Source organism: Carex rostrata, chromosome 20, assembly GCF_964058835.1.
Source record: "Carex rostrata chromosome 20, lpCarRost1.2, whole genome shotgun sequence".
Lineage (NCBI taxonomy): Eukaryota > Viridiplantae > Streptophyta > Magnoliopsida > Poales > Cyperaceae > Carex > Carex rostrata.
In genome coordinates this window covers 620,135-631,941 of record NC_135937.1, presented here as the reverse complement: position 1 = coordinate 631,941, position 11,807 = coordinate 620,135, and the positions used below count along the sequence as shown (strand labels likewise).

The following is an 11,807-nucleotide window of genomic DNA, read 5'->3' as shown; positions in this document are numbered from 1 at the left end:
CAGATATTATCTGTTCGGTACGGAAGCAAGCCTTTCAGTACATACTGTACTGAATGGTACCGAACGGATAATGAAGCATTGCAGTACGGAACATTTCGTATAATGAAGCATTGTCGTACAGAAGATTTATTCCGTTTGACAACCGTTCGAAACGGAATAGTTCTGTAGCATTTAGGGATTCCCAGTTTCACTCTGTTCTGAACGGATATTGTCCGTATTCTACGCTACTAAAGTTTACACAAAATTGGAATAAAATATACTATCCGTTCAGTATGGACATAAACGTACTGAACGATTAGTATAAATTTAAAAAATACGAAAACCCTAAATTGCAATACATTTGAACTATCCATTCGAACGAAAGTTTACCGTACTAAACGGATTAGTTCAAATACCTAGATCTGGAGCTCCCTCTTTGTGTTCTTGAGATCTTCCTTTTTGAGAGAGCTAAAACTTAAATACTTTTTGATAATCTCAAATTCACTTAATTAATCTACTCTCAAATTCATCGCCATATATCTAAAAGCGGGACAAGACCTGGCCTCGCCATCAGCCTTCTTGGAGTGCTACAGAGAAAGATAGAAAGAACTTTAGATATTTGGCGATGATAACTTATTGATTTAGATAATTTCCCTTCCCAATCAAAACTTTAAAATTAGTTTTGATAACTTATATATTTTAGTAATATACCCATTTCTTATTTAAATCAGTTAAAAATAAAAATGAATAGTAATAGTAATAGTAATGGAAACTTAAAGTGAGGATTTTGAAACCTAGAATTTGAATTTAGAAATGGAATTGATTACTTAATTTTGAAGATGCGGGGAATTAGATGTAATTTGGTTGAATTGAGAGAGAGCAATATATTGCAGATGGAGTTTTGAAACTGCGAGAGAGAGAGAGAGAGAGAGAGAGAGAGAGAGCAATACCTTTGTTTGTTTGTTTGCTTGCTTGTTTAGGGTTTGGGCAGAGTCATCGAGTCGAGAGATAGGAGCACCTGGAGCAGAGAGGCGATATGAAGCGGCGGCTCCCCAACGAGAAATCTCCTTAATTTGGGGTTCAGCGTTCAGGGTTTTGCAACTCACAGTCACAGGTTCAGAGAAATTAATAGAGACCAAACACGGTTGGGACTTGGGGTCCGCATGTAAGAGAGTGGAAAAGGCTTCCTACCCGCTGTAATACAAAGAGAGACAAAGGGAGGTTAATTTCATTGTGCCCATAACAATCTACAAATTCATAAAATACCTGACTCTGACTAACATTGAGATAAGTTTAGTTTTTGGTACCCTTCAGTACTGGTACATGTTTTGGTTTTTGCTCCTTATACCTGTACCAGTTGTTTTTTCCTTTTCTTTTCTTTTCTTTTCTTTTCCCTGGTACATGTTTTGGTACCCAGCTAGCCGCCCTGCCCCGTCTCTCTTTTCTTTCAGAAGCGTGGATTGGACCCGCCCTTCTCCACCTTGACCAAAGAAAGGAAAGAGCCAGAGCGAGTATATACTTCTTTTCTGTGATTGCGTTGTAGAGATGTTTGGTCTGTTATCAATGATCCGTAGATCCCGTTCGCTCATGCTTAAATTTATTTTCATTCAGTTTAGTTTAATTTTCATTCAATTAGTTTCAGGAGAAACGTGAAGGTAACGTAAGGCTGAGAAAATGGTGTTAAAGTAAGTTGTTCGATCTTGTTCTTTTTTTTTTGTAGATTTCATTTTCATCCCGAGCTAGGATTTGTATTGTTTGTATATCTTTTATTAAAATTCAGCTAGGAAAATCATAATTAGAGGCTTGATTTTGTTTTCCAATGTATTTTCTATGTATCTGTTACTTGTTTACAGGACAGAGCTTTGCCGTTTCAGTGGACAGAAGATCTATCCTGGAAAGGGTATTCGTTTTGTTCGTGCCGACTCCCAGGTAATTTTTTCAATGTGTTTAGTAGGATGTAAAATGCTAGTTTTTTTTTTTTTGGTACTGAAATTAAGTTTACTTGGTGATAGGTGTTCTTGTTCGCCAACTCAAAATGCAAGCGGTACTTCCACAACAGGCTCAAGCCAGCCAAGCTCACGTGGACTGCTATGTACCGTAAGCAGCACAAGAAGGTAAATTTCTTATTATTTATTGTAAATTATTCACATTGGCTCATATTGTGTTGTTGGTTACTGTGTTGCTGTATGGACATGCTGGTTAAAATTGTGTATAACGAGTAAACTCCTTGACGGTCTTTTGTATTGCCTTTTGCTGTATGGTGTCACAGCACTGCAATAGTTGCATTGGTTTACCAGGGTTAAGAGCTAATGTTGTGTAATATTGGGTGTAGCTGCTATTTTGTCAATTTTCTTATATAATTAATTCATCAAGTAATAAATGCTCTGCAAGTTTGTCTGTTTAAATTATAAATCAATATGCTAATGCTATTGCTTTATTTTGATGTATCCATTGTAAATTAAATTAAATGCTGCTTTCTAGAAATGAATGGTTAAAAATTGGCAATTGCAGGATATCCAAGCTGAGGGAGTGAAGAAGAGGCGCAGAGCTTCCAAGAAGCCCTACTCAAGGTCTATTGTGGGGGCTACTCTTGAGGTCATCCAGAAGAAGAGGGCTGAGAAGCCTGAGGTCAGGGATGCTGCCAGAGAGGCTGCTCTTCGGTATGTCTGTCATAACTTCTCATTAACTTCTCATAATTGCTGTACCATTTTGGGATTTGATTAAAAGCTGGGTACTGCCATTATAGTGAAATTTTTTTCATTAAGCTTCTTTTGCAAGACGTTTAAAGATTTGAATTTCTGTCTGTATCCATTATAGTGAGATCAAGGAGCGTATCAAGAAGACGAAGGATGAGAAGAAGGCAAAGAAACAAGAAATGTTGGCCAAGTCCTCAAAAGGTACTGCCAAAGGTGCTGCACCAAAGCCCACCAAAGGTCCCAAGCTTGGTGGTGGCGGTGGCAAGCGCTGAAGCGTCCCTGTTTAGATTTTGTAATTCCCTTTTCTGTGGAACAAAGTAATGTTTAATCTAGTGTTTTTGTTTGAGGTATTGATAGTTTTCGGAATTTTCATCAGACTTGCAGCCAAAAGTTTTGTTGCTATTTTGCTATGGTATAAATGTGTTGATTTTAATTTACCATATTTTGTTTTTGGTTCTTTTTGAGTCTTTGCTCCCACCCCCTTCATCCCCAAATTGACAAATTAAGGTTTTTTACTTGTATATTCAAATGAATGAACAGAACTAATTTGCATGTTGAAAATAAAGTAAGCTTCAAGGAAATCAGTAGAGGAATTTTGAAAATCTCTAGTGACTAACAATGTTTTATATCTTTTGTTCTTTTTTGATCGTTTATTTGCTTTCTTTGTCTACTTTCCCATAAACTTATACATAAACGGAACATAACTGGAAATGTTTCAATCATAGTAGAAAGACGTGTAACTTGTGTGACTAACTATATATTAACCGCGAAAGAAAAGTCAAGGTTTGTAGCTTATATCATTCTGCGTTTTCTCCTAGATAAGGAAAAGCTAGCATATATATATATATATATATATGATATAAGAAGGAAGCCTCAGTGGTGACATAGGTTTGGGTGGCTTTTGTATTGGGCGTGGAGCAATTTTCTTCATACATTATTAAAAAAGTACAAACATTGGTTGTGAATTATCAATTCGATCAGATTTATTATTTGATATGGAGATCTCTTCAATACTAAATTTGCCACATCTTGCTGTTTTGAATATGCGTTTATTGTATTAGTCTACCTATTACTTGCTGCTTTGTAAAAAAAATGTTATCTTGGTGTTTAGAGCAAGCTAGCACTGTATTCTCAAAAAACTTGATTCCAGTAGAAAAAGGTGTAATTACTTCGCATGAAAGCAATTTGAGACTCTTTTAATTTGTCATCTCTGCATTTTTGTGTATGGAAGCCACAAATATGGACCAATATGGGCTTCCTATTCAATCTGACTGTTTACATCAAATACATCTGTTAACATTACACTTGTGATTATCACATTTCCAACCATAATTCCACTGCAATTCCCAAAATGACCTTACACAAAACACTTAACTTAAACCCCTATTAAGTTGTAATCAATCAACCAATCACAACCAAAAACTGTTAAAACATGTATCAGTTAGAAAGCAGGAGCGAGTCTTTTCAAAGCCTCAAGAATGCCGTAGTAATAATTCCACTGTGGGTGCTGATGTGGTGTAATAGCGGATTGCCCAAATGGGTTTTCCTTCACAAATTCTGGAATGTTCTCAACCGCAGCTACTTTTTCTAAATATATCCTCATTTCTCCTCCTCTACCTGCTCATAACAAATTATCAATTATAAGAATTAACCAGTAAGATCATGCATGTATTAACATTTATTATTTTGCAAATGAAACAAGTAACAAACTAACCCAAGGAATTGTCCTCTTTCTTGTAGAATGTGTATGGATATGGAAAAATCGCTGTGTAAGGCTGCAATAGAAATTTAACAAGTAATAATTAGAGACTACTAAACATTGACAAATTGATCCTTCATACTAGGTTTGGAAATCATGAACATATATGCACAAGTGTGATCATTTTTGCTTTACTAATCCTTGACTTTCACATCTTGTAAATAACCAACACATGCTAATGCTAATGGTTATATAAACTTACAACTCAGTAAGATGTTGAGATAAATTGCAAATCAAATGAAGCTCTTGGGATTCTCAGCTGCTGCTGCAAGTAAAAAACATGCCAAAAATAAAATAAATAAATAAAGGGCTGTAGGTTAAGCAACATACAGGGTTACGCAAGGCCTTGCAAGGAGAATCATCAACAAGAAGAGTATTAGATGGTGTAAATCGCCCCTTTTCCCATGGCAAATTAGCTTCAACCTTTTCCCAGAGTTTGTTTAATTCTTTAAAAAACAAGGGCTTTTTTTCCACGGTTTCGAACTTTGTATCTGTGCATTTTGATTGGTCCTGTGAGTAATCAAGGCAAATAAACGTGATATAAGGAAGAGAATGTAAAACGTATATAACTGAAGACCATATATAAATGTTGCGTACCCAACAAAATAATAGCTTGTTTTTCATTTCTCCAAAAAGATGGTGGACAGCTTCCGCTAGATTATACCTGCAGAATCAGAATAATAATAAAATATATATATATCAGAAGGAAGATCAAACTTATGTTGAAAATCGAGACTAGCCGAAACACAATAGATCTGGTGCTTCAAGAAAACGCATACCTGCTTCTATATCATATGTATATAATTCAAAGATCGAACTTACTGCTTTCTTGATGACCAAACTCCAACTTCAAAGTTTGCGAAACAAAACTTGAGAAAATCAACACAGAAGGGCCTCTTGAAACCTGACAAACATAGAAGAAAAGAAAATTAACACCAAGTAAATACATTAATATGTAGTATAAGAATTAAAGAGTAACAATTGTTTAGTTACCTAATTTCCCGCTGAGCTTGAAATCTGGATATTGTTGATAGTTATAATCTGAAGTAATATCAACTAATATCCCATTAATATCAAGAACTAGAAGATTTTTCTTGCATGGTGGCAGCAATTCTTTGCACAGAACGACATTATTACTATAGGTAGATGAAGCAGCTTCTAGTTGTACCTCTGCGGCCATCTCAGTAATGGCAGCTTCCTTTGGATTATACTCATGGCATGATGACATAATATCTTTTTTATCACCTTCCCTTTTCTTTTTGGTGTTCCCTCCCTCATGACTGCCACTCCATGTATCTTTTTCACCTGTTTGTAAAAAGGTATATAAATGTTAATTCAAGACACAAGTATCACCTGTTTGCTCATAGTTAGCCATATAGATATAATGGGATGATTGGTATGGTAAGAAAGACCTTGTAATCACCTACCTGGTTTCTCTGTTTTCTCCTTGTGTGAAAGTGAAACTTGATTTCTATCTTCTTCTACTTGAGGTTTATGCTTAATAATTTCTGGGGACTCAGAATCATGCCTGGAGTTGTTTCCAGATATGTCCTTCTCTTTCGCCAAGAAGAGAGGTGCTTCTTTAATATATTCAGCTTCATTAGTTTCTGCTTTTCTAGATTTTCCCTTCTTGGCATCACAATAGCTATCATTTAATTGTTTATTTTCACCATGGCCTGTCACTAAATTGATTTAGCAGAATTTCAATTCTCAGTCTTCTATTTTAAAGTTATGTAATACCTATAGTAGGACAGAAAAGGTATTCAATTCACTTGAGAGATTTTGATCTGGTAACAAAATTTAAATGAGCACATATATATGAACAGGTATTAAGTTGTACACAAGGAAATTAAGGTTCTTAACTTTATAAGAATGACTAAATAATTTGTTTACCATCTAATCTAATTCCTCTTGAATGGAGTGTACGTACCTTGGAACTCTTCTTCTCCTCCTTTCCTCGATTGTGTTGGTGTTAGTCTTAGAGTAGTAGGATCTTCAGAAGATGCATTTCTCTTGCACTTCTTTTTTAAAGAAGTATTTACAACTTCAGTTGGGCCAGCAAAGCAAACAACTGGTTGGTTATCAGTATCAATGTCAGGATGCACTTGATTTCTGTCTTCTACCTGAGGTTTATGCTTAACCTCGGATGGAAGGTCAGAACAGGGGCCCTTTGTCTTTGTCCTATCCCTTTGCTTTTTTTTCTTCTCTGTCAAAACTACTGTATCAATTGTTTGAGTCACCTCTAACAAAGATCCATCCTTCTTAATTATGTCGCCATCTTTTCTAACTACTTTCTTGTTTGCATCATCATTTTTAGCTTTCTTCTTTGCTGGTCCTTCTACACCACACACACACACACACACACACACACACACACTTTGGTTTATTAGCATCTTTAATCGCATCTCATTACTCATCTTCATCCCTTCCTTGATCAGAAATTTGGTTTTACTCATCAATTTGGTTGAATTTGGGTGTATTAATTGTAATAGGATTGCAGAAATCAAAAGGTATTGTGTCTAAAGCTTAATTAAGCTTTAAATGGGATCTGGGCAAAAGTCAAATTGGTAAAAACCAATACCTAACTTTTGATGTAAAATTTCATTACCGGTCAGTGCTTAGAATTTGCATAACAACCACAGACAGGCAATTCAAAATGCTGTTTTAGGCTTTTGGTTGTATCCGGTTCAAAAAAAAAACCTGTGATTTTTAGAGCAATTGTAGTTCATAACAATTTTTTACCTGGAATTTCTGGGGACTTGGAATCATGCCTGGACTTCTTTCGAAATATGTCTTTCGCTTTCTCCAAGCAGAGAGGTGCTTCTTTAATATATTCAGCTTCACAAACTGCTATACTAGCATCATTCCTCTCTGCTTTTCTAGATTCTCCCTTCTTGGCATCACAATAGCTATCATTTGATGGTCGATTTTCACCATGACCTGTCACTAAATCGATTTAGCTGAATTTCTATTCTCAGTTTTATGTTTTAAAGGTGGCATGTAATCTATAGTAGGAAAGGAAATGTATTCAATTCACCTTAGAGATTATGATCTGATTACAAAATTTAAATGAGCATATATGACCAAGTATTAAGTTGTACACTTAATTTGATTTCTCAAGGAAAGTTAACATAAGTCTATAAGAGCGATTAAATCAATTTATGACCATCTAATTCCTCTTGAATGTGTCTACCTTGAAACTCTTCTCCTCCTCCTCTACTCGATTCTGTTGGTCTTAGGGTAGTAGTAATAGTAGTAGTATCTTCAAAAGATGCAATATTTCTCTTGCGCTTCTTCTTCAAAGTAGTTATTTCAGTATGAGGCTGCAGTTGAGTTGCCACCAAAGCTTTGAGAAAACAGCCCCCCTCCATCTGAAGGACAACAGGGATGGACATGGTTTCCGACAAGCGGTACTCTTTTCCTTGCCAGCGTGTCTGCAAGGCAAGGCCAGGCCAGGCCACATGTATATAAATTAAACCAAAAGAAATCTACAGCAGAGCTTAAAAGGTAAAATAAAATAACAGAAATATGACCCACAATAAGAGCCTCTATATCGATTCTTCCAACTTCAGGGAAGCATAATCCATGCTCACTTGCAAACTTTCCTGATGAACACAACACAACACAACACAAGTTTCTTGTTAGAGATTCAGAGAGTGAAATTGTTTGTTTGTAATGAGTAGAGAGATTGTGAGAAGAAGAAGAAGTGGGCACTTTTAACAGAGGCAACGGTGTCATTGGGAGAGACAGCTATGGCCAGATGAGTGTGGAGAGAGGTATCAACAAAAAGCGGGACAAGACCTGGCCTCGCCATCAGCCTTCTTTGGGCAGAGTCGTCGAGTCGATTGATTGGAGCAGGAGCAGGAGCAGGGAGGGAGGGAGCAGGGAGGGCGATGCGATATGAAGCGGCGGCTCCCAACGAGAATTAAGGGTTCAGCGTTCAGGGTTGCAAATCCCGACATTTTTATTTTTACCCCCATTAAAAAAATATTAATTCCAATTTTTTTTTTTTTTTTTTTTTATATTGAAATATTAGAATGTTGGATAATTTGATTTATTAGAAAGACTATAACAAATAACCCGGATCAATATTTTTCAGGTCGGATTTTTCGCGGCTGTAAGAAAAATTAATATATTTCTTTATGTGTTATTGGAAAAAAATAAAAATGCTTAGATTCTGAGTTATTGATTCCGGTTCAAAAGTCACTTCTATGTAATCTAGAAAATATTGTGATCCTTTTAGGACATTTAATTTATAAAAAGTTGTATCTATTTTGAGAATTCTTTTTGAATAATAATTATTAAATAACTTAAAGTTTTTATTTTTTTTCAAAAATAGATACAACTTTTCATAAATTAAATGTCCTAGAAGGATCACAATATTTTCTAGATTACATAGAAGTGACTTTTGAACCGGGATCAATAACTCATAATCTAAGCATTTTTATTTTTTTCCAATAACACATAAAAAAATATATTAATTTTTCTTACAGCCGCGAAAAATCCGTCCTGAAAAATATTGATCCGGGTTATTTGTTACAGTCTTTCTAATTAATCAAATTATATTGTATTTCATCTATTTTCAAACAAATATATCCAACATTTCTAATATTTCAATACAAAAAAATAAAAACAAATTTTTGTTTTATAATAAAAAAAAAATTTGAATTAAAATTCCAGCCTCTGGAAAAATTTCACAGGTGGGATATTTTTAAAATTGTTTTTAAACTTTAGTTATTATTATTAAAATATTTTTTTAATGGAGTAAAAATAAAAATGTCGGTTGCAAATCTCCTAAATTTGGGGTTCAGCGTTCAGGGTTTTGCAACTCACAGCCACAGGTTCAGAGAAATTAATAGAGACCAAACACGGTTGGGACTTGGAGTCCGCATGTAAGAGAGTGGAAAAGGCTTCCTACCAGCTGTAATACAAAGAGAGACAAAGAGAGGTTAATTTCATTGTGCCCATAACAATCTACAAATTCATAAAATTAACACCAAATTAATATCCATTCATAAACTAAAACCAAGGTTGGTTTTAGATAACTTTTTTGTTCAAGGATAGATTAAAGAAAAATAACCTCGCTCATGTTACAAATTCAATAAGTGATCTTAATTAATTAATTAATTAATTTCTATAATGTGTTGCTTCTAATTATTTTGTTTGACTAATTTGCAAAACATACAATGATTGTATTTAACGATTTCATTGTATGAGTGAGTTTGAACAACCAAAGTAATCAATAAGACTTTATGAAAATTAAGATCATAAATTGTAATATCAAATAGAAAAATAAAGTATATTTGAGATTGTTGATTTCAGATATTATATGTTCGGTACGGAAGCAAGCCTTTCAGTACATACTGTACTTAATGGTACCGAACGGATAATGAAGCATTGCAGTACGGAACATTTTGTATAATGAAGCATTGCAGTACGAAACATTTCATATAATGAAGCATTGTCGTACAGAAGATTTATTCCGTTTGACAACCGTTCGAAACAGAATAGTTCTGTAGCATTTAGGGATTCCCAGTTTCACTCCGTTCTGAACGGATATTGTCTGTATTGTACGCTACTAAAGTTTACACAGAATTGGAATAAAATATACTATCCGTTCAGTATGGACATAAACGTACTGAACGATTAGTATAAATTTAAAAAATGCGAAAACCCTAAACTAAAATACATTTGAATTATCCGTTCGAACGAAAGTTTACCGTACTTAACGAATTAGTTCAAATACCTAGATCTGGAGCTCCCTCTATAAATAGAGTTAATACTCTAACTTCATATTTAAGCACGCCGCTTCTAAATTTAAAAAAGCACTTATTATGTGTTATTGAGATCTTCCTTTTTGAGAGAGCTAAAACTTCAATACTTCTTTGATAATCTCAAATTCACTTAACTAATCTACTCCTAAATTTAGTTAGAGTGTTGGTTCGTTGTTCGATAGTATAGAGATTTACTTAGTGCTCCATTTCTATAGCCGAGTGACTTCCCGCTTGTAAGGCATCAAGGGCTCACCGGCTCGAGCGTTTCCACTCACATAGAAACATAGTTGTGTGACGATCATCTGTGTAGGACTCTCCAACTCGAGCTTCTGTGATCAACGTTCCACTGTGACTTTCGACCTTTATTTGGGCTCATGTGTCACAAGTTGTACCATTTTCTTTATTGAGTAATAGGAAAGGCACACCGACGAGGTTGCGTTGTCCCGAAGACAGGTATTTTAAGTCGAACTCCGTTAAGATTCCGCGTGTCAATCTCTCTTACTCTATCTATTTACTTTACATTGTTGATTGATTGCGGTTGTTTGTTTATTTTACCTGCCATCACAAAAAAACGTCTAAAGTTGTTTAAATCACAGTATTCACCCGTTCAGGTGTTGTTAGAGACAACACAATTAATGTACGGGGATCCCACATATATATAGGGCAGTAGCTGCACAGAGCAAAACTTTTGGACCCCATTAATAAGCTATATTGTATGGATGCAGGTTAAGATATCATGTCAAACACGTATCCATATCCGTATCCGTATCTGATATGCACCCAATATGGATACGGATCTCAATATAGAGTATGGAGGTAACATAGTTTAATTAATTAATTATAAGTGAAATAACTATATATTATTGCTGTAATTGTAAAAATATGAAAATTTGGACATCATTTACAAGTGAAATGTCTATATATTTATCATTATTCATTAAAAGAATAAGTTGGTCTTAATTAAGCTGAATAACATGACACGTGTTCATTTTAGTAGATTGGGGCTGATGTAAGAGTAAGGCTTGGGTGCTATGGATAGCATAGAGGGCTACGGTGCTACGGCTCAATATTCGAGTTTTCAAAATTCTAACAGTCGATCTGAACCGTTCATCTTGTTCTCCATATTAATATGTGTTTGGAGACCAAACTTTACATTTTTTGGAAATTTTTTACTATTTTTTTAGCTAGGTAGAAAATCACTTGATCTAAAAAATTCTGCACCATTCAGATCTTTGATTTTCTACCTATCTAAAAAAATAGTAAAAAAATTTCAAAAAAATGTAAAATTTGGTCTCCAAACACATATTAATATGAAGAACAAGATGAACGGTTCGGATCGACCTTTAGGATTTTGAAAACTTAAATATTGAGCCGTAGCACCGTAGCCCTCTATGCTATCCATAGCACCCAAGCCTTACTCCTGATGTAAATCAGGCGCACCTCATCAGTACGTTATCATTACTCATCGTCCACCTTAATATCAATTCTATCCATGTCACTAAAAAAATGTGAAACATCACAGAATTTGTAGTTACAAATTTCACCAAATTACTCCAATTAACAAATCTCCAAAATATCAAATGCACCGATAATCACAAA

General features: G+C 34.8%; 2 protein-coding genes across 8 annotated transcripts; one reads left to right on the top strand and one right to left on the bottom strand.

Annotated features, from left to right (window-relative positions):
- The first annotated feature begins 1,537 nt into the window (after positions 1 to 1,537).
- LOC144572837 (large ribosomal subunit protein eL24-like) lies at positions 1,538 to 3,129 on the top strand. Its single transcript, XM_078322511.1, has 5 exons — positions 1,538 to 1,664; positions 1,833 to 1,908; positions 1,992 to 2,093; positions 2,491 to 2,639; positions 2,797 to 3,129. Exons 1-5 carry the CDS (start codon positions 1,654 to 1,656, stop codon positions 2,945 to 2,947), a joined length of 489 nt encoding a protein of 162 aa, XP_078178637.1. The 5' UTR covers positions 1,538 to 1,653; the 3' UTR covers positions 2,948 to 3,129.
- A 979-nt stretch (positions 3,130 to 4,108) lies between these two features.
- LOC144572702 (uncharacterized) lies at positions 4,109 to 8,379 on the bottom strand. Of its 7 annotated transcripts, none has more exons than XM_078322365.1 (12): positions 8,149 to 8,375; positions 7,972 to 8,039; positions 7,628 to 7,868; positions 7,177 to 7,380; positions 6,365 to 6,772; positions 5,862 to 6,110; positions 5,428 to 5,739; positions 5,257 to 5,338; positions 5,032 to 5,098; positions 4,765 to 4,944; positions 4,390 to 4,450; positions 4,109 to 4,292 (listed from the first exon to the last, which is right to left on the bottom strand). In XM_078322365.1, exons 1-12 carry the CDS (start codon positions 8,246 to 8,248, stop codon positions 4,117 to 4,119), a joined length of 2,148 nt encoding a protein of 715 aa, XP_078178491.1. In that variant the 5' UTR covers positions 8,249 to 8,375; the 3' UTR covers positions 4,109 to 4,116. The 7 variants fall into 7 exon arrangements, 5 of the variants coding, with proteins under 5 accessions (XP_078178491.1, XP_078178488.1, XP_078178489.1 ...); XM_078322362.1 differs by having other exon boundaries at positions 5,862 to 6,116; positions 8,149 to 8,374; XM_078322363.1 differs by having other exon boundaries at positions 5,862 to 6,116; positions 7,177 to 7,374; positions 8,149 to 8,373.
- Between the last annotated feature and the right edge of the window lie 3,428 nt (positions 8,380 to 11,807).

What these genes read in the sequence shown, in the direction of transcription:
- LOC144572837 (XM_078322511.1), top strand. An exon ending in TTGTTCGTGCCGACTCCCAG is followed by an intron (nt 1,909 to 1,991) that starts GTAATTTTTTCA and finishes ACTTGGTGATAG; the next exon opens with GTGTTCTTGTTCGCCAACTC. An exon ending in ACCGTAAGCAGCACAAGAAG is followed by an intron (nt 2,094 to 2,490) that starts GTAAATTTCTTA and finishes TGGCAATTGCAG; the next exon opens with GATATCCAAGCTGAGGGAGT.
- LOC144572702 (XM_078322362.1), bottom strand. Translation starts at nt 8,248, where the DNA reads ATGGCGAGGCCAGGTCTTGTCCCGCTTTTTGTTGATACCTCTCTCCAC. An exon ending in CACCGTTGCCTCTGTTAAAA is followed by an intron (nt 8,040 to 8,148) that starts GTGCCCACTTCT and finishes TGTGTTCATCAG; the next exon opens with GAAAGTTTGCAAGTGAGCAT. An exon ending in GGAGAAAACAGAGAAACCAG is followed by an intron (nt 5,740 to 5,861) that starts GTAGGTGATTAC and finishes TTTTACAAACAG; the next exon opens with GTGAAAAAGATACATGGAGT.